Here is a 24,566-nt window from a genome sequence, read left to right on the forward strand (position 1 = left end):
TGTTGTCAGTGCTTTCGTGGCTATCTCAGGATATTTAGCCTTGACTTTGATCCGGAATGCCGGCAGAGATGTTATGTCAAACATACTTTTCAGCCCGCTGTCATTTGCAAGCTCGAGGAGTTGATCTCCTTCCTGTGCTGACATGGATGACACATGCATTATGACCTCGCGTGCGTTCACGCTCAACAGTGGGCGTGAAGGGAATGAGGAAAGGTGCAGCTGACTCCTATCGTCAAATCATATCGTTTCCTCGCGGCCCGATAGCGCATGCTTTGCGGCCCGGCACTGGTCCGCGGCCCAGTGGTTGGGGACCGCTGGTTTAGACAACAGAATAGGGAAGAAAATTTGATCTGAATGACCTTGACTATGGACATGGCTTTCCAGTAAGATGACAGCATACTCAGATGCAGTGGGCATTCCAGATCCGATCAAAGGTGTATCTGTTCATCTTGTATGTCTTTTTTATGATTGCAAGTCACTGCCGGATACCAAGAACATCATGTCCTGCATGACTATCCCAGCAGGAAGTTGCTTGATAGTGAGGGAGCTGGACATGTTCCATACAGTTGTTGTGTTGTCACCTGGACTATCAGTGTGCGGTGTGAGTGATCGTCTTGGATGCTTTTATTGTTATCACAAGACCCTGTTGGACATTAGTAATGTAGAATACTGCAAGTCTTGTTCACTGGCAAGACCAATGGCAGGAGAGCTGCGTCGCTTCAATTGTGGTGAGGACTATGCCCACGTGTTGGGCTTGCCTGTGGCAGTCGACCAAGAAAGGAGACACCCAGGTGATGTGGGAGAGCCTCTGAGGGGCACACTGGAATCTGCACTTGGATGGGTGGCTGCCCTCTGGTGTTTGATTGGAGGAAGAACAAGCTGAACTGGGACAACTGATATCAAACGATATCAAATCATGTCATTCAGGGAACTGGACTACATAGAATATTATTTTTGCTTTGTAACTGAATGTTTTTCTGAAGTTGTAAGCATATGTGTTATGTGAAGTATGCTATGTACTGTTGGAAATTGTATTTTGCATGTTGGCCCCAGAGGAACAATGTTTCATCAAGCTATAGTCGTATATGGTTAAATGATAATTGAACTTGAACTTGGAATGATTGTTGGTGCAAAGTGGGGTGGTTTGAGTATCTCAGAAAATGCTGATCCCTGGGATTTTCATGCACAATAGTCTCTAGAGTTTACAGAAAATGGTGCAAAAAACCCCAAGAAAACCTCTATTGAGCCGTGGTTGTGTGGGCGAAATTGCCTTGCTGATGAGAGAAGTCAGAGGAGAATAGCCAGAGTGGTTCAAGGTAACAGAAAGGTGACAGTAACTCAATTAGCCATGTGTTACTAGTGCTGTGCAGAAGAGCATCTCCGACTACACAACACATTGGACCGTGAAGTGGATGAGCTATAGAAGCAACATACACTGAATGTAGTTCCAAAAAAAGCAATCAGAAATCAAATAATTTATGAAATATTATGGGTTTATTAATTATCAGTGTCTATTAAGTTTTCAAATATAGGCTTAAAATGCAACAGTTTTGTTCATTTTAATGCAGATGATGCGTAAGAAACCGAGTTTGTAGTTAATAGTCTCAAATTCACCATTGTATGGCATACTATTTCTTTCTAATATTGTACCCTGCTTTCACTTGGAGTATGATAGTACCTGAGCTGAAGCATTCTACTGAGCCACAAATTTAAGTTTTATTCTGATTTCCTGCCTCAAAATTTCAAACATAATATCATCACTGAGATAACATGGACAATCTGAGTATTTTATTAAGTATCTCATCTGTCTTGTCTACAAATGTAGAAATATACAATCTTGTCCTATAAAGAAGATGGTAGTGTATTTCTGAGTTAGGATGGTAGGTAATGTGCAGGTACAGTATTAATCTTCCCATATACTTGTTATTCTTGATTGAGGTTATGTATGTTTTGGGTTTGTGAGCCAGATTGAAAACACTTAGCGACTTGCTATAATTCATCTTGTAGATGGTACATGGTGTGGCCTTGCTGCTCCAATGCAGGTTTAAAAGAAATGTTTATATAAATTGATAACTGCTTTGCTGTGGGTGTTGGAATTTTTGAGTGTTACTGGAACTGCGTTTTTCCAAGAAATTGGAGAGCTTCTTTCAATTAATATTTTCACTCCTGTGCCTTGGAGATGGTTGTACACTGCTTTGTAGGTTATGGTGGATCATAGGAGGAGCTTAAAATGGAAAAGGCAGGGTCAGGGAACCTGATAATACAATCACTAGTTAGGAGTGATAGGGCAGAAGGTAAGAGGTTACATTAAAAATTGGTTTACTGGTTTCCTGGCAGATGCCATGTGAACATATGAAGATAAGAATTAGGAGAACAAGGTGGCTACCTAGTCTATGCTAATTAATAAATTTATGGCTGATCTGATCGTAACTGATGGACACCATGATGGTGTAACGGTTAGCATGACACTATTATAGCTTGGGACATTGAAGTTCAGAGTTCAATCCCGGTGTCCTCTGTAAGAAGTTTTTACATCCTCCCCTTGGAATATGTGGGTTTCCTGGCACAGGTTAAAGGTGTAGGTTAGTAGGTTAATTGGTCATTGTAAATTGTCCCATGATTAGGCTAAGGTTAAAATCAGTGGTTTGAAGAGCTGGAAGGGCCCATTCTGCACTGTATCTTTAAATAAATAAAAACAAAATAAACCTGAGCTCCACATTCCCACCTACCCTGTGTAATCTTGTGTCCTCTTGCCCACTGAATATCTAACAAGCCCTCCATTAAAAATACTCAAGTGAGTCTACTTCCATTGTCCTTTGAGTTCCAAAGACTCACCATCTTCTGAGAGAATTTTGTCTATCTCTGTTTTCTGTCCTTATTTTTAAAGGTGACTTCAGTTTCAGATTCTTCCATAGAGGAAATTACTTCTCCTAATCAACTGTTTGAGACTCCATGGATCTTGTATATTTTAATCAAAATAAATCTTTTTGATATAACCCTGGTCTTTACAACCTTTTCTTATAATACAACATTCCCATTGCAGTACTCTAGTTAGTATATATTCACTGAACTGTTTTAAATGGATTTGTATCCTTTCGTAAATAAGAGGGCAAAATCCTTTTGCATTCAATCTCTCTTGCAATAAAACATATTATTTCTGTTACCTTTTCTAGTTATTTGCACTATCTACATACTAGATTTTATGAAGTTATGGACCAGGATACCTAAATCACTCTGCAACTCAGCTCTATTTTAATTTTATGGATTAAAATCAACAATTTTATGTTTTCTTATATTATACTCCATTTACAAGAGCTTTGTCCACTCACTAAAGGTATCTATACCTCTTTGTAGCCTCCTAATGTCAGCTGCAGTTTACTTCTCTTACCTATTGATATATCATTAGCAGGACTAACAAGCATGCCTTTAGTGCTTTCATCCATTTTTTTGTGTCATGCTACTTGTTGCATCTGATCAACCTGAAAACATCTCATTTATGCATATTTCCCAAGCCAACCAACCGTTTATCTCACATCAGTATGTTATTTCTTAAACCATGAGATCTTATTTTCTGCAATAACTTTTGATGTGGCAATTTATTAAATGCCTCAGTAAATCTTAAGTATACTATATCCAGCTCTGCATAACAATCAAAAATTTATGTAGCATGGAAACAAGCCAACCACGGTGAGTGAGTTTCATTTGTCTGTATTGGGCCCATGTCCCTCTAAACCTTCCCTGAACTTGTAAAAAAAAGTTTTTTTACATGTTGTAATTGTACCTGCTTTTACCACATGTGCTCACATTGCATTCTCAGTACCCACTACTGTGTGAAAATCTTTAAAATTTTTCCCTCTCACTTTAAACCTATACTTTCTGGTTTTAGAGTCCTAATCTGGGAGGATAAACTGTGACCATCTACCTGATCTATGTTCCTCATGATTTTAGAAATCTCTGAGGTCACCCCTTTATCTCTTTTGCTCCACATAAACAGTACCAGCCTTTTCCAGTCTCTCCTTAAAAGTCATGACCACTTGTTCCAGCAACACCCTTGTAAATCTTTTTTCTTTTACCCACTCTAGCTTAATCACATTCTTTGTATAGTACAATGACCAAAACTGCATACAATATTACCAATGCTTTGCACAGCTATAACATGATGTCCCAACTCTCTTACTCAATGCCTCATCCATTCATTGCAAGCGTGCCATATGCTTTCACTTCCTTGTCTAACCTGTGTTGATTTCAGGAAACTATGTACTTGCTGTCATCTAGATCCCGCTATTCCATAACACTCCCCCGGGATCTGCCTTTAACTACGTGATAACTACCCTGGTTTAAATTCTCAAAGTGCATCACCTCACACTTCTGAGTTGATTTCCATCTGGTATCTCTTGGCCCACTTTCCCAGTTGTACTAGATCTTGCTGTTTATTCATTGTTTAACCCCCCTCCCACCAACTTTGATGTCATCAGCAGTCTTATAATCATGTCACCTAGATTGTCATCCAAATCAATAACATAGATGAGAAATAACTGAACTCGGCACTGATCCCCTACTATCACTTTCTGTTTCCTTCCACCAAACCAAATTTGGACCCAATTGGTTAGCTCACCCTGGATTCCATATAATTTCACCTTGTGAACCAATCAACCATGTGGGGCCTTGTCAAAAGCATTGCTAAAGTTCATGATGACAATATCTATGCCCTGTTCTCGTCTATCCTCTTCATCACCTCTTCAAATAATTCAATTTTGTGAGACATTGTGTGTCCGACAGAGTGATCAGCAGCACTGGGGCTCCACAGGGGACAGTCTTGTCTCTGTTTCTCTTCACCGTTTACACCTCGGACTTCAACTACTGCATAGAGTCTTGTCATCTTCAGAAGTTTTCGGATGACTCTGCCATAGTTGGATGCATCAGCAATGGAGATGAGGCTGAGTACAGGGCTACGGTAGGAAACTTTGTCACATGGTGTGAGCAGAAATATCTGCAGCTTAATGTGAAAAACACTAAGGAGCTGGTGGTAGATCTGAGGAGAGCTAAGGCACCAGTGACCCCTGTTTCTATGCAGGGGGTCAGTGTGGACATGGTGGAGGATTACAAATACCTGGGGATACGAATTGACAATAAACTGGACTGGTCAAAGAACACTGAGGCTGTCTACAAGAAGGGTCAGAGCCGTCTCTATTTCCTGAGGAGACTGAGGTCCTTTAACATCTGCAGGACGATGCTGAGGATGTTCTATGAGTCTGTGGTGGCCAGTGCGATCATGTTTGCTGTTGTGTGCTGGGGCAGCAGGCTGAGGGTAGCAGACACCAACAGAATCAACAAACTCACTCATAAGGCCAGTGATGTTGTGGGGATGGAACTGGACACTCTGACGGTGGTGTCTGAAAAGAGGATGCTGTCCAAGTTGCATGCTATCTTGGACAATGTCTCCCATCCACTACATAATGTATTGGTTGGGCACAGGAGTACATTCAGCCAGAGACTCATTCCACCAAGATGCAACTCAGAGCGTTATAGGAAGTCATTCCTGCCTGTGGCCATCAAACTTCACAACTCCTCCCTTGGAGGGTCAGACACCCTGAGCCAATAGGCTGGTCCTGGACTTATTTCCTGACATAATTTACAAATTACTATATGATTATTTATGGTTTTATTACTATTTAATTATTTATGGTGCAACTGTAACAAAAACCAATTTCCTCCAGGATCAATAAAGGTATGACTATGACTATATGATTTCCTACATAGAAAGCCATGCTGACACACTAATCACACTTTGCCTTTCCAAATGCATATAGAAGCTCTCCCTCAGAATAATCTCCAATAATATACCTACCACTGATTTTAGGGTCACCAGCTTGTAGTTTCCCTGTTTGTTCTTACAGGCCCTCTTAAGTAAAGGCACAATATTAGCCACCATCCAATCTCCTGTACCTTGTGCTTAGCTAGGTAAGATTTTAAAAAAGTCTCTGTCTGGATCCCAGCAAAAATTTCCCTTGCTTCCTAAAATGTCGTAGTCTATACTTCGTCAGATCCTGAGGATTTATCCACCTTTGTATGCCTCAAGACTGCCAGCACTTCCTCTTTTGTAAAATCAATATGCTTTCAGACAGCAGTGTTGTCTTCCCAGAATTTCCTTGCTTCCAAGTCCTTCTGCATGGTAAATATGGATAGCAGGTATTCATGTTACTTATGTGAAGAACTTAATTGGAAACTCAATAAATTGGACAAAATTTACAGAACTATATTGATTTTTGCCTGTATGTGTTGCTGTGTCTTTAATACCAGTACAAGCAAAATGCAGAGCAAATTTAGTGGATCAAGCAGTATCTATAGAAATTGAAACTGATTTATTAAGTAAGTCGGTAGAAATTTATTTGAAAACCCAGGGATTTTGGGACTTGGAAACTTGTCAACTCATAACTTCAACACTTTCCTAAATTCCTCAGTGATTGTAATTTTCTTGTGTCCTTTCCTTCCTTCTAGTATGGTGAAGACCAATGCAAATTATATTGTTTCATTTATCTGCAGACTTCTTCATGTACATTATTAATTCTCCTGATTTGCTTTCTATTGGTCCAATGTTTCTAAACTATCTAGAGAAAGTATATATCTTTTGGCATTTCATTCTAACTTTGTCTTGTTCTTAGTTTTTTTTTCATGAATCTTTTAGTCATTTTTTCTTTTTTATATTACTATGACAGCTGCTCTTCTTTGTGCAATTGTTTGCTTTTTCTTTAAATGCTGTCTTTAACCTTATTAACCACAGATGATAGGTCCTTCATTTGGAAATTTTCTTCTTCTTGGAATATATCTATTCTGTGTATTCTGAAAGATCCCCATAAATGTTGGATAATGCATCTTGATTGACCAATACTTGAACCAAATTTGCCAGTTCACCTTAATTAGTTTTGATTTCATGATCTCATCATTGCGCTTTTTAAAGTTTAAAATGCTAGTCTAGAGTTTCTTTTCCTTCAAACTGAATGCAAAATTCAATTATAGTGTGATTGCTGTCACCTAAGGACTATTTCACAATGATATAATTAATTAATTAATCCAGTCTGGGTTCGCATTTCTAAGTCCAGTATTTCCTGCTTCTACTTGACTGCAGAACATGCTGTTCTGAGAAACCATCCTGAATTCCTTATCAAAGCCATCTTTGCCTATCTTCTTTTCCCAGTTTCCACAGATTAAAATCTATCATGATTATTGTTGTATGTTTTTGTCAAGCTTGTATTGTTCCTTCCTGTATACTATCTGACCAAGTGGTTGTTGTTCAGTGAGCTTCTACAACACTCCTACAAAGAACTTGACATCATTTATCTGTTCTATAAACTTAAATCAGCCCTCTCCATTGTGTTAAAAATATCATGAAATAAAGGAGCTTTTGTATTGACTGTGACATGAATTCAGATATAGAGCATTTCATGTTGTCATTTTATTATATTGGTAACCTCTTGCTTCATCTGCTGATTTACTCTTAAATTTGCATCATCTAACACATCCCAACACAGTCTACTATTTACCCTTTTTAAACCCCTTGCCTGTTCTCTTTGATTTACCACTATAGAACACAGAACGGTACAGCACAGTACAGGTCCTTCAGTCCACAATGTTGTGCCAACCTTTTAACCTAATCCAAGATCAATCTAACACTTCCCTCCCACATTGACCTTCATTTTTCTTTCATTCATGTGCCTATCTAAGTGTCTCTTAAACGTCACTAATGCATCTGCTTCTACCATCACTCCTGGCAGCATGTTCCAAACACCCACCATTCTCTGGGTTTTTAAAAAATAACTATCTCTGACATCCCCTCCTATATATTGCTCCAATCACATTAAAATTATCTCCTCTTGTGAGTAGTCATTTTCACCCTGGGAAAGAGACTTTGGTTGTCCACTTTCTCACATCATCTTATACACCTCTAACATGTCATCTCTCATCCTCTTTCACTCCAAAGAGAAAAGCCCTAGCTCACTCAGCCTTTCCTCATAAGAGATGCTCTCCAGTCCGAGCAACAACCTGGTAAATATTCTCTGCACCCTCTCCAAAGTATCCACATTCTTCCTATAATGAGGTGACCAGAACTGAACACAGTATTCCAATTGTGTTCAAGCCAGCATTTTGGAGTTGCAACGTTACCTCACAGCTCTTGAACTCAATCCCCCGACTAATGAAGGCCAACACATCATAAGTCTGATAGCCACCTTATCAACTTGCATGACATGTTCCAGCATATTAGCCTGTTCTACGCTGCCCTCACGTTCGTTAAGGTCCCTCTCACCACCGATTACTGAAGCAAAGTGTTCACTAAGGACCTCCCTTACTTGCCTCCTCTGACTCCAAACAATTGTTTCCTCTTTTATCCCTGATAGGTCCCACCCTCACTCTAGTCATTCTCCTGTTCTTTATGTTCAAGTAAGTAGAATGCCTTGGAGTTTTCCTTAATCCCATTTCCTTAATTCCTTAATTCTTCCAGCTCTCCTATTTTTAGGCTCCTTCCTGGTTACCGTGTAATGCTCAGAAACTCTGTCAGATCCTTGCTTCCTAAACCTTATATAAGCTCTTTCTTCCTCTTAACCCGATGTACTACAGCTTGTGAACCATGGTTCCTTCATCCTACCATCCTCTCCCTGCCTCAATAGGACAAAACTATACAGAACCCCATGCAAGTATTCCATAAGTAACCTCACAGTTCTGTTGTGCATTTCCCTGATTATACGTTTCCAATTTGCACTCCTAAATTGCTCCCAAGTTCCTGCTTAATAGCATCATAAGTCACCCTCCCCCAATTAAGTACTTAGGCATACTGTCTGCTACAATCCTGTCCAAGTCAGGGATTTGTTGTAACCTTCTCAGAAATGCTCACCCATTATCTTCACAATTTTAGCTGGGATGATTGTGCATTGATAGTGTCTGAATTCAGTGCTCAAGTTGTTGCTGGAGTGTGTCTGATTTTCTTTTTAAATTCTTCTTTCTTATGATAGTTTGGGACAACTAAGAGTTTAGCGAATCCATTTCAAGATCAGTTAAGAATCAAAACTACATAGCTATGGGGTCTGGAGTTACATGCAGTAGTGAAGAACGATTTTTTAAAATTATATATTCATGATCAGTTTGTAAGCAGCCCGCAACACAAGCACAATGCCACATTTAAGTTTGCCAATGACACCACTGCCGTTGGCTGAATCAAAGGCGGTGTTAAATCAGCATATAGGAGGGAGATTGAAAAAGAGGCTGCGTGGTGCCACAACAACAACCTCTTACTCAATGTCAGCAAGACCAAGGAGCTGATTATTGACTTCAGGAGGAAGAAACCGGAGGCCCATGGGCCAGTCCTCATCAGAGACAGAATTTAAAGTCAGCAACTTTAAATTCTTCAGTGTTATTGGGACAATTGGGACAATTGTGGATAGAAGACATTGGGACAATGTCTCCCATCCATTGCATAATGTACTGGTTGGGCACAGGAGTACATTCAGCCTGAGACTCATTCCACCGAGATGCAACACAGAGCGTCATAGGAAGTCATTCCTGCCTGTGGCCATCAAACTTTACAACTCCTCCCTTGGAGGGTCAGACACCCCGAGCCAATAAGCTGGTCCTGGACTTATCTCCTGGCATAATTTACATATTATTATTTAACTGTTTATGGTTTTATTACTATTTATTATTTATGGAGCAACTGTAACAAAAATCCAATTTCCCCCGGGATCAATACAGTATGACTATGACTATGACTATGATTCAGAGGACCTGCCCTGAGCCCAGATTGTAAGTGAAATTACGAAGAAAGCACAGCAGTGCCTCTACTTCCTTGGAAGTTTATGAAGATTCGGCATGACAAACATAGATGTTTGGCAGAGGATACAGTTTATTGACTGGTTGCTTCATAACCTGGTATGGAAACACCAATGCCCTTGTAAAGAAAAGCCTACAGAGAATAGTGGTACGACCCAGTCTATCATTCTAACGCCTTCCCCACCTTTGAGCACATCTATACAGAGCGCTGTCACAGAAAAGCAGCATCTGTCATCAAGGACCCCCAGCATCCATCATCAAGGACCCCCAGCATCTAGGCCAAGCTCTCTTCTCACTGTTGTATAAGAAAGAAGGTACAGGAGACTCAGGACTGCAGCACCAAGTTCAGGAACAGTTGTTATTCCTTAACCATCAGGCTCTAGAACCAGAAGGGATAATTTAACTCACTCCATCACTGAACTGTTCCCACAACCTATGGACTCAGTTCAAAGGACCCTTGTTCTGACATTGCTTATTTATTTATTATTATTCTTTCTTTTTCTCTCTTTTTGTATTTGCCCAGTTTCTTGGGTTTTTTTTGGGACTTTGGTTGTTGTCTATCCTTTTGGGTGCAGTATTTCATTGATTCTGTTGTATTTCTCGCATTTACTCTGATTGCCCGCAAGAAAATGACTCTCAAGGTGGTATATAGTGACATACAGTATATGTACTTTGATAATAATTATTTTAAACTTTGATCAGTTAGATTTTCCTGAATTTTCCCCCAACTCCCTTCCTTATTGAGCTGTGTATGATAAGAAGCATCAATTGAATGAACAGCCCTTTTCTCAGGCTGGAAATGGCTAATACAGGAGCATAATTTCAAGGTGATTGGAGGAAAGTATGGGAGGATGTCAGAGGTAGTTGTTTGCTGTTTTTTTTATATATACACACAGAGTGGTAAGTGCCTGGAAAGCACTGCTAGAGGTGGTGGTAGAGGTAGATACATTAGGGAGATTTATTAATCATTTAGACACATGGATGATTGAAAAATGGAGGGCTATGTGGGATGGAAGCATTAGATTGATCATGGAGTATGTTCAAAAGTTGGCACAGTATTGTTGTGTGAAGGGCCTACCTTCTGTTCGGTTTTTCAAGCTCTCAAGAAACTTACCCACCAGTTTTATGATTGTGGAGAAAAGCTGTTATCTTCATTCCATGGTAACACACACATAAAAATTGCTGGAAGAACTCAGCGGATCAGACAGCATCTATGTGTGTGTTGCTGTAGATATACAACTGAAACTCTTGTGTTTATCTTCATTCCTTGCTAACTTAAATTCATATTACCACTGGGGAATTAAATTCAACTTCCTGATAATTATTTGAGGCTCTTGGTTTATTAATCCATAAAGTAACATGGCACTGAATAACACAAGTATAGTAAAGATTAACGATTCCTGTTAAGGAGTTTTGTTTACAGTTGAATTATGTTTACACCTGGAAAAAGACTAATGTGTTTTTTGTAAGCTTAAATCCATTTATAAATATTTAACATTTGATTATATATTTTAGGATGTTTTACCTCGCTCTGCATTTGCTGAAATGACTGAAATTACACCTCTGCTGAACCTTTTGAACTCTGAATATCCTGTTATTCAGCACTTGGCATTGCAGACCCTAATAACCATGTCCAATGATGCAGTCAGCAGAACAGGACTGTTTCAGAATGAAGGTCATGAGAACCTCTTCAGAGTTCTTGACAACCCGGTAAATAAAACTGCAGTAATTTTTTTTTGTAAGCTGTTTTTTTAAAGTTAAATATGCAACATTTGATCCAACTATTAACAATATGATGTAGTCATGAATGTAGTTTCATTTCTTGATTTAAAAATTATGGTATCACGTAATGGTTATTGCCAAAATGATCAAGTGTTCTAAATGAGAGAGAGATGTCTTCAATTCCATTGAAGCAAAACTTGTAGAGTCAAATAATAACATTCTTTACAGCTGTAGAGCATCTTTCTCAAAACTCTTAACAAACGGGTTTGTAAAATAAGGAATTTGTTCCCTCACTTCGGGAAAGATTGCCTCAAATGTTTTGTAGCTGCAGTATTTACTTGCTTGGTTCAGGTATTTTACTAGTTAGTATTCCAAAGGTATTACTGACTGGGAGGAATAGGAATTGGTATTAAATGATAAGGTGAAACAGTGAGACTTCCAATTGGTAAAAATATTTGTTGTCAGAAATTAGAATGACATGATGGTAACATGATGTTTTTTGTTCCAGATCCAATTAGCAGCTATCTGTTGCTAGTCCCATTTAATTCCCTAGGCAAATGGCCTCAAGTGAATCTTGGGATCCTTGGGAAGAACCTGGCATCACCCTCCTTTATTGCTGGCTGCCCAAATGTTGCTCTCCCTTCACCTCTATCCCATCCACTTCATTGTGGTAGAAAGGAAATTTTGATTAGAATGTGAAGGGTCTAACAATGTTGCAGCAATGGCAACTCTCCTCATGGGCCTCAAAAACATATTTAAACAATCTCTCTGTTGTCCCAGGGCTGCTGTCATAATTGTACAGTCAATGTCTTCAGGAGTTTAAGTTGAAGAGAGGTGTAAAGGAAAGAAACAATAGCCATCTCCTGTTTGTGTCTCATAATTTATTGGGCAATATACTTAAATGTCAATTAAATATAACACTCAAGGTTTAGTAGTTACACATGCAGGTATGTAAAAAGGCATTTTTATTTCTCCTGCTCATTTCCTGATGGGCCCTGATAATAAGATCACAATTCATTATTTTAATTTATTATTCATTTCAATGATATGTGCTTCACAGGCTGAGCCAGTATTTAAATGCCCATTCTCGATTGCCCTTGAAGAGGTGTTAGTGAGCTACCCAGCGACAGTGAAAGAATTGCAATATATTTACAAGTCAGGATGGTGTGTGGCTTGGAGGGCAACTTCCAGGATGTCGTGTTTCCTTGCTTTTACTGCAGTTGTCCTTCTGGCAGTAAGAGGTTATTGGTTTGGGATGTATTGTCCAATGAATCTTGAGTGAGCTGCCGCAGTGCATTCTGTAGATTGTATGAACTTTTACTGCTACTTTGTATTGGTAGTGGAGTGAATAACTGGTTCTTGATGGGATGCCTATTGGGCAGCTGCTATATCCTCTTTGGTACCAAACCTTTGTAATATTGTTGAAGTTGCACTCATCCAGTCAAGTGTAGAGCATTCCATTCCATTCCTGACTTGACTTTTGTAGACAGTGGAAAAGCTTTGGGGACTTACGAGGTGATTTACTTGCCAGAGGATTCCTAGCCCCTGATCTGATCTTGTAACTGCATGGTTAGTCCCACTTAGTTTCTACACAAGTGTATTCTAAATGCCTATTGTATCTTTTCCCCTTTATATGGATGAAGGTATACATAAATTACTATCAAAAATTCACATTGTTAACATTGTTCACAAACTTAGTCTATCTAGCAGTTTCTTTCTCTAATCATATTTTGCAGATCATCTTTCATCTTCAGAACTTGCTTCCCACCCGACCATTGGAGGCTGGACTCTATATGGAGTCATGCACATGGGCTTGATTTTATTTCTTTTGAGGAATTTAGCCTACAATTACTGAATTTAAAAGACATTTGGATAGGAAAGAATTAGAGGGGTATGGGCCAGGTGCAGTCAAATAGGATTAGCTCAGTTAGACAACTTATTTGGTACAGACAAGTTGGGCTTAAGGGTCTGTTTCCATGATGTATAACTCCATGACAAAAGGCAGATTCCATTATCCAAGAGCAGATATGTTCTGCCTCTGAACTTTCAAACAGTGTGATGTCATTTTGGAAGCCTGAAGCACCAAATTATCCACTGCCCTCTGAAATATGCCTGGACTTGATTTTGTCCCAAATGGAAATCTGTTGTATTGGAACCATCAGATGAGTATTTATGATTGAGCATTCTTTTGAACCTTTGTAAACTTATTCTGCTGGTAACCGTGTGGTGACATATGAGGAGTTCTGGAGATCCTGTCTTCCTCGCCAAGCAAACAAATTATCAGCCAGAAACAAGGATTAACAGTATTTCCTGGCTTCTCAGTTGATTTCAATTTTGTTCTCCTATTCATGCCACCTGTTTTCACAGTATAAACAGAAAACTCATTTAGTTCAATGATATTTAGGTAATGTTTGTTTTTTTTTAAGTTATTTCCCAAGCTATTTCCTTTACGCCAAGTTCAACTGCACAGCACATTTTTTCTTCTGTAAGGGGAAGCTTTGTTAAGATTGCCAGATTGTAATCCATTTTACAGTCATGTAAAACATATGTTTTATTTCCATTGAAAATATTGTTTTGATTTGGTTTTTATTTTAGTTGACTTTTATATTTAAAATAAAAATCAATTTGAGAGAGTGTTAGACCCTTTGGTGCCAGAGTGTAGTAGCTCTTTGTGAGCTGGTTCAGCAGATCCATTCATCACATTTATTATAATTGTTATTTTCTTTTAAATTTCAATTTTTTTTAAAACCCTCAATGTATTTTTGTTTTGCGTGATTTCTCTGGGTGGCATACAAAACAAAAGCATCTCGGTACATGTGACAAAGATAAAACTAATCCAATCCTGGAAATTTTGCTGGTATCTGCTTAGAAGTAGGTGTTTATAAATATATATATATACATAATTTTGTACAATAAGTATACAGATAGATATCATAAAGAAGTTCCTTCCTCAAGCAACACTCCCAGAAGTTAAGTCAGTGATGACAGAGAGCTGTAACACCAAACCTGAGGATACAGTAAACTGTGAGTGTACCAGTAGGCTTCAAAGAGACGTATACAGACTGGTAGAATGGCTGGACAGGTGCGGATTGGAGCAATGCTTTGCTAGGTTAGAAGGTTACAGACAATGCAAGGTATTGGGTCCTAGCTACGCCTGCCTTTCTGTTGGCTTTGTGGAACAATCTATGTTCCAAACCTATTCTGGTATCTGTTCCCCACTTTTCCTTCGCTACATCGATTACTGCATTGGTGCTGCTTCCTGCACGCATGCTGAGCTCGTTGACTTCATTAACTTTGCCTCCAACTTTCACCCTGCCCTCAAGTTTACCTGGTCCATTTCCGACACCTCCCTCCCCTTTCTAGATCTTTCTGTCTCTGTCTCTGGAGACAGCTTATCTACTGATGTCTACTATAAGCCTACTGACTCTCACAGCTATCTGGACTATTCCTCTTCTCACCCTGTCTCTTGCACCTGCTCTCAGACTGAGGCTTTTCATTCCAGGACAAGGGAGATGTCCTCCTTTTTTAAAGAAAGGGGCTTCCCTTCCTCCACCATCAACTCTGCTCTCAAATGCATCTCCCCCATTTCACGCACATCTGCTCTCACTCCATCCTCCCGCCACCCCACTAGGAATAGGGTTCCCCTGGTCCTCACCTACCACCCCACCAGCCTCTGGGCCCAACGCATTATTCTCCGTAACTTCCGCCACCTCCAATGGGATTCCACCACTAAGCACATCTTTCCCTCCCCTCCCCGCTTTCCGCAGGGATTGCGCCCTACGCGACTCCCTTGTCCATTCGTCCCCCCCATCCCTCCCCACTGATCTCCCTCCTGGCACTTATCCTTGTAAGTGGAACAAGTGCTACACGTGCCCTTACACTTCCTCCCTTACCACCATTCAGGGCCCCAGACGGTCCTTTCAGGTGAGGCGACACTTCACCTGTGAGTCGGCTGGGGTGATATACTGCATCCGGTGCTCCCGATATGGCCTTCTATATATTGGTGAGACCCGACGCAGACTTGGAGATTGTTTTGCTGAACACCTACGCTCTGTCCGCCAGAGAAAGCAGGATCTCCCAGTGGCCACATATTTTAATTCCACATCCCATTCCCATTCTGATCTGTCCATCCATGGCCTCCTCTACTGTTAAGATGAAGCCACACTCAGGTTGGAGGAACAACACCTTATATTCCGTCTGGGAAGCCTCCAACCTGATGGCATGAACACTGACTTCTCTAACTTCCACTAATGCCCCACCTCTCCCTCGTGCCCCATCCGTTTTTTATTTATATACACACACATTCTTTCTCTCTATCTCCCTCTGTCCCTCTGACTATACCCCTTGCCCATCCTCTGGGTTTTTTCCCCCTCCCCCTTTTTCTTCTCCCTAGGCCTCCTGTCCCATGATCCTCTCATATCCCCTTTGCCAATCACCTGTCCAGCTCTTGGCTCCATCCCTCCTCCTCCTCCTCCTCCTCCTGTCTTCTCCTATCATTTTGGATCTCCCCCTCTCCCTCCCACTTTCAAATCTCTTACTAGCTCTTCCTTCAGTTAGTCCTGATGAAGGGTCTCAGCCTGAAACGTCGACTGTACCTCTTCCTAGAGATGCTGCCTGGCCTGCTGCGTCCACCAGCAACTTTGATGTGTGTTGTTTGAGACAATGCAAGGTCATGAGATTACCATTGATGAGTATTATGAGCAGCATGGACATGGTGAGCCAAAAGGACTATTTCTGTGGTATTTGACTCTGTGACATGGGTAGACATTCACTTATTCTATCACAAACTTAGGTTGTCTAGTTTATGTTGTTACTTTTGAATGTTTTCAGTGAACAGTGGAGAAAGTACAGCATTTTAATTTTGCTTACACCATTTCACCATGTTGAGTCACCTCTGTGTTTTTCTATTAATACACAGTGTTTCCATCCTTTCAAGAGAAGCCCTTGATTTTGAAAACATCCACTGGATACGTTAGGTTCTGGATGTAAGCCAATCTATGTAAAATGAAATATTTTTGTCGCCTGGGTGTGCATACCATGCCATTGAAGCATTTACAAATAGCCCATAGGTCTATTTATTTGCTGAGGGGAATGCCAGCTTACTGGCTACAATTTTACATTAGTACAATGTTTATTTAGTCATGCAATTCCAATTCATTTTCATTTACAGATTATTTTTTGCTGGGATTTACTCTGACTAATTCAATGGAGTTTAATGTTTTATTATTTGGAAACCAATAACAAAATGCAAAGTTATAAATAAACAACTTTTACATTTCACAACTTTGCACAGCTTATTTTCTTATTTAATTGTATGTGACTGCATTCATTTTTTCTTATTTCTTTAGGAATTTAGTGATCTTCATGCAGAGGCTTTGCTCGTGCTGGCGAATTGTCTGGAAGAGCCAGATAATGTAATGTATATCCGTGAATCAGGAGCCCTAGAAAAGTTCTTACTATTTGTAACCACATCAACTCATTCAGAAGCCCAGAAGCATGCAGCAAAAGCAATAGCAAGATCAGCCGTTAACAGTATGTCAGAGAACTGTATTTTACTAATTAGATATTAAAATAATTTTGCTAAAACAGACAATTCCTAAAGGCATTTAATATGTAGTAACGATCAAAATTATTTGTACATCTCTGCTGTAACATTATCTAATTCAACAGATTTTGTGCATACAATGAAGGCAAGGTATAAAAACACATAAAAACTTAGTCAAAAACTTTAGAAGCTCGAAACTGTGGATGAGAAACCTTGGTTTACCACTGTCCTTTCCTTGGCCTATTTACTTCACTTGCTATTTTTCTATCTTCTATTTCCTGCTTTTTACTTCACCCAAGTTCCTCCTCAGGATCTCACGATCTTGCAAAATTCATTTAAACCATCCCCAAAAAGCACTAGAACCTCTCTTCCAAGAGGATAATAGTTTGAAACTTGCTGAGAAGTAACCTATCTACTTTGAAATCTTAAGATCAGAGTAAATAGTGCAGATACACAGGGAAAGTTGCAGTAGTAGAGAATAGTTGTACAAGTAAATAGGCAAGGGTGGAGTTCTGTGTGGTGATATGTGACATTGTCCATTCCTACTCAGGAACAATTGAAGATGTTAGCAATGCAAGTGCAGCAATAGCCCAGGAACAATGGGTTTCTTAAATCAAGTTGTAAAGAACAATACAGTTAATACAGAAGTAAAGAAAGTATCCAAAATCTCCAACAGTATGTTGGCCTTTATATCAGCAAATTCAGGTTCAAAATGAAAAAGGTGGTGCAGAGCTCTTACTCGATTTCAAATGGAATTATGTGTTACCATTTGGACGTACGAGGAGTGATTGATAAATTCATGGCCTAAGGTAGAAGGAATCAATTTTAGAAAACCTAGCACATTTATTTTTCAACATAGTCCCCTCCTACATTTACACACTTAGTCCAGCGGTCGTGGCGCATACGGATCTTGGACCTCCAGAAAATGTCCACAGATGGGTGATTGATAAGTTCGTGGCCTAAGGTAGAAGGAGATGAGTTATACAGCTCTCGTTACATGCACATGCAGGTCAACTCTTTGAGCAATTATACAGAAAGTTTGAAGTTAATAACTCATCTCCTTCTACCTTAGGCCACAAACTTATCAATCACCCCTGATAAGTTATTAACTTCAAACTTTCTGCATAATCACTCAAAGAGTTGAACTGCATGTGTATGTAACGAGAGCTGTATAACTCATCTCCTTCTACCTTAGGCCACGAACTTATCAATCACCCCCATAATACATTAGGAAAGATGCAGTATACTGTATTAGCCAGGAGACTGCAGGATTGAAGTCAATTTCTTCAACTTCTACAAGGAACCAAAGTATATTTATTTTTGATTTGATGATACTTTAAAATGTTCTGGCATAATAGAGTACTTAGAAAAGCATAACGTTAATAGTCAGAATCGAATTATTTTAATGAACATGAAATTATTATTGTCAACTTTATGAGAATTCTTTGAGGAATTAACAAGAACTGTAGGTAATGAGTGAGTGAATGTAGTTCAGTTTCCAAAAATATTTGAGTCAAAGAATTGTAGGGGAAGGAACTGGGCTTTTCAGACCAACTTGTCTACTTGCATTAGCCTCACTTCCCTACATTTGGAACATTTCCCCTTTCAACCTAAGGTGTCATGTTAAAGGTGTTCGGTAAAAGGGAATAGGATTGATGAATGGATGTAAAATTAGGCAGGGAGAAAACAGGTCATTTTCAGTTTAATAGCCCAAAACTAGCTGTATACTTTGGGAATTGGTGCAGAGATTTCAGCTATGTGCAATATTTCAGCTTGGTTCGAAAAACTAGGTAATGATAGAGATCTAGAATATTATAAGGCTAGCAGGAAGGAGCTGAAGAATGAAATTAGGAGATCCAGAAGGGGCCAGGAGAGGGCCTTGGCGAGCAGGATTAAGGAAAACCCCAGGGCATTCTACAAGTATGTGAGGAGCAAGAGAATAAGACATGAAAGAATAGGACCAATCAAGTTTGACAGTGAAAAAGTGTATATGGAACTGGTGGAGGTAGTGAAGGTACATAATGAATACTTTGTTTCAGTATTCACTATAGAAAAGGATCTTGGCAATTGTAGGGATGACTTACAGCAGACTGAAAAGCTTGAGCATATAGACATTAAGAAAGGGGATGTGCTGGAGCTTTTGGAAAGCATCAAGTTGCATGCTCGTTCGCTGCTGTCGTTACTGTGCGGTCGGGAATCTTCCCGAGGGAAGGCCTCAAAATCCCCAGCTTTGCCTGCTGTTGGCGACCGAGATTGAGGTTGAATTTGTTCGGACAGAGATGGCGCTCAGTTCTCGGTGGCGGAGAGCTGATTCGGAGGCTCGAAGTTTTTGGATGACTCAGAGATGGATTATGGACTTCTTCATCAAGTTATGGTATTGTTGCACTGTTGTAACTATATGTTATAATTATGTGGTTTTGTCAGTTTTTTTCAGTCTTGGTCTGTCCTGTGTTTTGTGATATCACACCGGAGGAAATATTGTATCATTTCTTAATGCATGCATTACTAAATGACAATAAAAGAGGACTGCGTGTCTTCATAATCTAAAGTTGGATAAGTCACCAGGGCCGGACGAGATATACCTGGGGCTACTGAGGGACGCAAGGGAGGAGATTGCTGAGCGTCTGGCAATGATCTTTGCATCATCAATGGGGACTGGAGAAGTTCCGGAGGATTGGAGGGTTGTAGATGTTGTTCCCTTATTCAAGAAAGGGAGTAGAGATAGCCTTGGAAATTATAGACCAGTGAGTCTTACTTCAGTGGTTGGTAAGTTGATGGAGAAGATCCTGAGAAGCAGGATTTATAAACATTTGGAGAAGCATAATATGATTAGGAATAGTCAGCATGGCTTTGTTAAAGGCAGGTTGTGCCTTACGAGCCTGATTGAATTTTTCTGAGGAATTGACTAAACATATTGATGAAGGTAGAGCAGTAGATGTAGTGTATATGGATTTCAGCAATGCATTTGATAAGGTACCCCATGCAAGGCTTATTGAGAAAGTAAGGAGGCATGGGATCCAAGGGGACCTTGCTTTGTGGATCCAGAACTGGCTTGCCCACAGAAGGCAAAGAGTGGTTGTAGATGGGTCATATTCTGCATGGAGGCCAGTGACTAGTGGTGTGCCTCAGGGATCTGTTCTGGGACCCCTACTCTTTGTGATTTTTATAAATGACCTGGATGAGGAAGTGGAGGGATGGGTTAGTAAACTTGTTGATGACACAAAGGTTGGGGATGTTGTGGATAATGTGGAGGGCTGTCAGAGGTTACAGCGGGACATCGATAGGATGCAAAACTGGGCTGAGAGGTGGCAGGTGGAGTTCAACCCAGATAAGTGTGAGGTGGTTCAATTTGGTAGGTCAAATATGATGGCAGAATATAGTATTAATGGTAAGACTCTTGGCAGTGTGGAGGATCAGAGGGATCTTGGGGTCCAAGTCCATAGGACACTCAAAGCTGCTGCGCAGGTTGACTGTGTAGTTAATAAGGCATACGGTGTATTGGCCTTCATCAACCATGGGATTGAGTTCAAGAGCCGAGAGGTAAGGCTACAGCTATACAGAACCCTGGTCAGACCTCACTTGGGGTACTGTGTTAAGTTCTGGTCACCTCACTACAAGAAGGATGTGGAAACCATAGAAAGGGTGCAGAGGAGATTTACAAAGATGTTGCCTGGATTGGGAAGCATGCCTTAAAAGAATAGGTTGAGTGATCTTGGCCTTTTCTCCTTGGAGTAATGGAGGATTAGAGGTGTACAAGATGATGAGAGGCATTGATCATGTGGATAGTCAGAGGCTTTTTCTCCAAGACTAAAATGGCTAACATGAGAGGGCACAGTTTTAAGGTGCCTGGAAGTAGGTACACAGGAGATGTCAGGGGTAAGATTTTTACGCAGAGAGTGGCGAGTGTGTGGAATGGGCTGCCGGTGTTGGTGGTCGAGGCCGATACAATTGGGTCTTTTAAGAGACTTTTGGATAGGTTCATGGAGCTTAGAAAAATAGAAGGCTGTGAGTAACCCTAGGTAATTTCTAAAGTAAGTAAATGTTCGGTGCAGCATTGTAGGCCAAAGGGCCTGTATTGTGCTATGGTTTTCTACGTTTCTATGTTTCAATCGGTTACAACAACATAGATGAAAATTCCAAGTATATTGTACCCAAGTTTGCTAATAATATAAACAAGGAAGTAAATTAATAGGGGATGCAAAGAAGATGCAAGAGAAATGAGTAAGTGTGTTTAAAAAAAACAGCAGGCGGAGTATAATATGGAAAATTGTCAGCTTACCTACTTTGATAGAAAGGACCGAATCCATAATTATTACTAATGAGACTTAAGAACTGGTATTCACAAAATTGAACGTGTCCATACAGAAGATGCAAGTAATTAAGGCGGCAAGCACAATAGTGGCTTCAATGCAAAGGGGCAGAAGTGAAAAGAGTAAGGAATACTGTTGTTTGGTGGGACCACAATATTCCATAATTTTTGGGCTCTTTGAGAGAGGATAACCTGCTTCAGAGGCAGTATATCAAAGATTTACTCAAATTAATTTCTGGGGATTATCACTTGAGGAAGGATTGAACAGAGTTACCCTATATTCATTCAAGCTTAGAAGAACATCATTGAAACAATAAGGTTCTGAAAGGATTAGTTAGGATGGGTATTGTGTAGATATTCACCTGGATGCAGGTTTCTAAAACCACAGTACATAGTTTTGAATAAGAAGTTGGCTACCAGATTGAGATGGGTTGAAACTTTTCCATCATGAATGAGAATCTTTGGAACCTGGGGAACTGTGGAGGCTGAGTCATTGAATATATTCTTGGCTGAAGCAGAATTTTGGATTATAGTGAATCAAGATGTAGTAGTAATTGATGTCAGTGATCCACATGCATAGCTCTCAATTCAATGCAGTGCATTTATACTCCCATTGCGGTGTCCTCTAGTTGGGAGATGCTAAATGAGGAGTGGATAACACTTTGCAGCACATCAATGTCAGGCAACCAATTTAATTATGAGCATCCAGTTGCCTGCCTTTCACCCCTTTCCCACTCTGTCCTGTCTATTTTTGGCTTCAAGTTCTGTCTAGCAAAGCTCAACATTGGCACAAGGGTCAGCATCCTGACTTATTAAAGCCCTTGGGATTCAATATTAGATTGTATGATTTCAAGTAACCAGCTTTCCTGTGTGCGTCAGAACAAGCCAGTTCTAACATAAGACGATCAACCTGTATTGTTAATTCAGCTTTCTCTACTTCCAGCAATATTTAAATTTCAGTTTTCTTTCAGCTATTGTGTTTTGTATCTTGCAGTTTACATGTTGTGCTTTTTCTCCAATGTTTTTATTCATCTTAAATGTTCATCACCTCCAGGCAGAGCACTCTCAAGTAACATCATTTCTTGGAGTACAGCAGCATCTGTGTCATTCTGTTTCTCTTAGTCTCCACCTAATTGGAACTTCGGTTCTCTCCAAAAGCTCCAACTCCTTCCAACTCCTACCTTCTCTGCAACTTAAAACATGCTTGTTTTTACCTTTTTCTAGTTAAGATGGACAGTCGTTGTCATGATGCATTAACTCTATTTCCCTCTGCAAAGATGCTGCCTCACCTGCTGAGTAATTCCAGCAATTATCTTTCTTACTGTGTTTTGTATGTTGTGCATTTTAATTTCCTTGGAATCATTTAATAAGGGAATTGTAGTGGTTGACAATATAATCATATTAGTGAAGTCTGCAAAAACTTCAGAGCAGTAGAAATCAGCACGAAGTTTTCTTGCCGCAAGTATAGTTTCATAGTAAGTGTCTAGTAGAATGTTACCTGTTGCAGTTTCTCAAGATCATTTAGCTTATTTACTTTTGGGCAGGCTTGTACAGTATATGCTACTGTTAATTAATGATATAAGTGTTTTATATAACTAAGAATATGAATTCTCAAAGATCTATGTTCTCTGTATACCTCATTAACATTTGATTTTTCATCTGTTAATGAATTTAAGAGTTTTCCCTTAGAAGGCATTTTTGTTTTGTAATCTCTTTTGCATTGATTTGTCTCTTAACTGTAAAGGTGAAACAAGGCATATTTTACATCAAGAAGGTGTGGAGAAAGCTTTGGTGTTACTTTTGGGAGTCAATAATGATGAAATCAGAGTGGCTGCTTCTGAAGCCATAGCAGTAATGTGTGAAGATGAAGCTAGTAAAGAGACTTTCAGAACTGAAGGTAATCATGATTGAAATAACATTATTGAAATAATAATATGCTTCTCTTTATGTAGTAAGTACTTTGATAGTCATTTGAATGTGTACACAGTTTAATTGGATTTCTAAAATATTGTTTTCAAAGGAATTTTTTGCCTGGTTCCATTGCTGATGAGCAACAATGTGGAACTGAGAGATGCTGTTAATCTAGCACTAGCAAATCTGACAACTGCTAACTCCAACAATGCTAAGTATGTTCTTTTTATTATTAATGATGTATCTATTTGACACTCACATCCATCTTGAATACTTTCCCCTATTCATTAAGAATATCTGTGTTCTGGAATGAAGTAAACATTCATTTGATACACTTTTTGAAAAATTTTAGCAAATGAGATCTGGCTAAAATTGGCACACAATTTCAACGTGCAAGCTTATCATGAATTATTGTCATCATATAAGCTGTACTTACATGCAGAGATTCCTGAGGTAGAAAAAAGTATAAGATAACAAATTATGAAAAAAAAAGGTGGTTGCAGTCTGTAGCACCTTTTAGAATTTGAAAGTTTCTGAATGCTATCCTCCAAAATTCCCCAAATTACTGTCAGAAAATAGAACATTTGTGCATCTGACTTCAGGAAAAATCCTGGGTTTTTCTGATGTTTTTAAAAGCTTCTTTGGAAGTTCAGTCAGGTGCTTGATTCTCCTGTTTTTGAAAAAATGATGCCTCAAATTTTCTCTGTTTTTTGTGTTAACCCGCCATCTGCTGGTAGATCTGAGAAAGCTGCCTTTTTGCCTTCATAGGAATAGAGATATGAATTTACAAATTAGGGGCAGGAGTAGGCTACTTTTCCCTTGTGTGTGCACCATCATTCAATAATACCATGGCTAATCTGATTGTAACCTTAACTCTGAACTTCTGCTCACCCACTTTTAAATCCCTGCACACCTGCCTTAAAAATATTCAAATCCTCTGCTTCTACTGACTCTTGAAGAGATTACGATCCTCTGAGAGAAAACAAACCATGTCAACTCTCTTTTAATGAGGTGACCTCTTATTTACACATGGTACGTATATTCTAGATAGCTGCTCTGACAAGGAGTAATTTTCATAGCATTTATGCCCTAGGTATGTATTCCCATGACAATAAAAACAGTAGATCTTCCTGCCTGATGAAAGATCCTCCCCATATCCACCCTGTCAAGATCCCCGAGGTTTGTATGTGTTAACCAACTAAAGTTGGTTTTACTAGGATTCTTTCATTCTTTAGACTTGCTCCACTACAGCAGGAAGCT

At 39.6% G+C, this 24,566-nt stretch overlaps 1 protein-coding gene across 1 annotated transcript in view; it reads left to right on the plus strand.

Annotated features, from left to right (window-relative positions):
• armc3 (armadillo repeat containing 3) overlaps positions 1-24,566 on the plus strand; it is a 105,842-nt gene that overhangs the window by 44,833 nt on the left and 36,443 nt on the right. The window contains exons 7-10 of the mRNA XM_072253828.1: positions 11,335-11,529; positions 16,890-17,073; positions 23,140-23,292; positions 23,416-23,521. Coding sequence (XP_072109929.1) covers positions 11,335-11,529; positions 16,890-17,073; positions 23,140-23,292; positions 23,416-23,521 — 638 coding nt within the window. The remainder of the gene's footprint in view (positions 1-11,334; positions 11,530-16,889; positions 17,074-23,139; positions 23,293-23,415; positions 23,522-24,566) is intronic.

This window comes from Mobula birostris, chromosome 3 (assembly GCF_030028105.1).
Source record: "Mobula birostris isolate sMobBir1 chromosome 3, sMobBir1.hap1, whole genome shotgun sequence".
NCBI lineage: Eukaryota > Metazoa > Chordata > Chondrichthyes > Myliobatiformes > Myliobatidae > Mobula > Mobula birostris.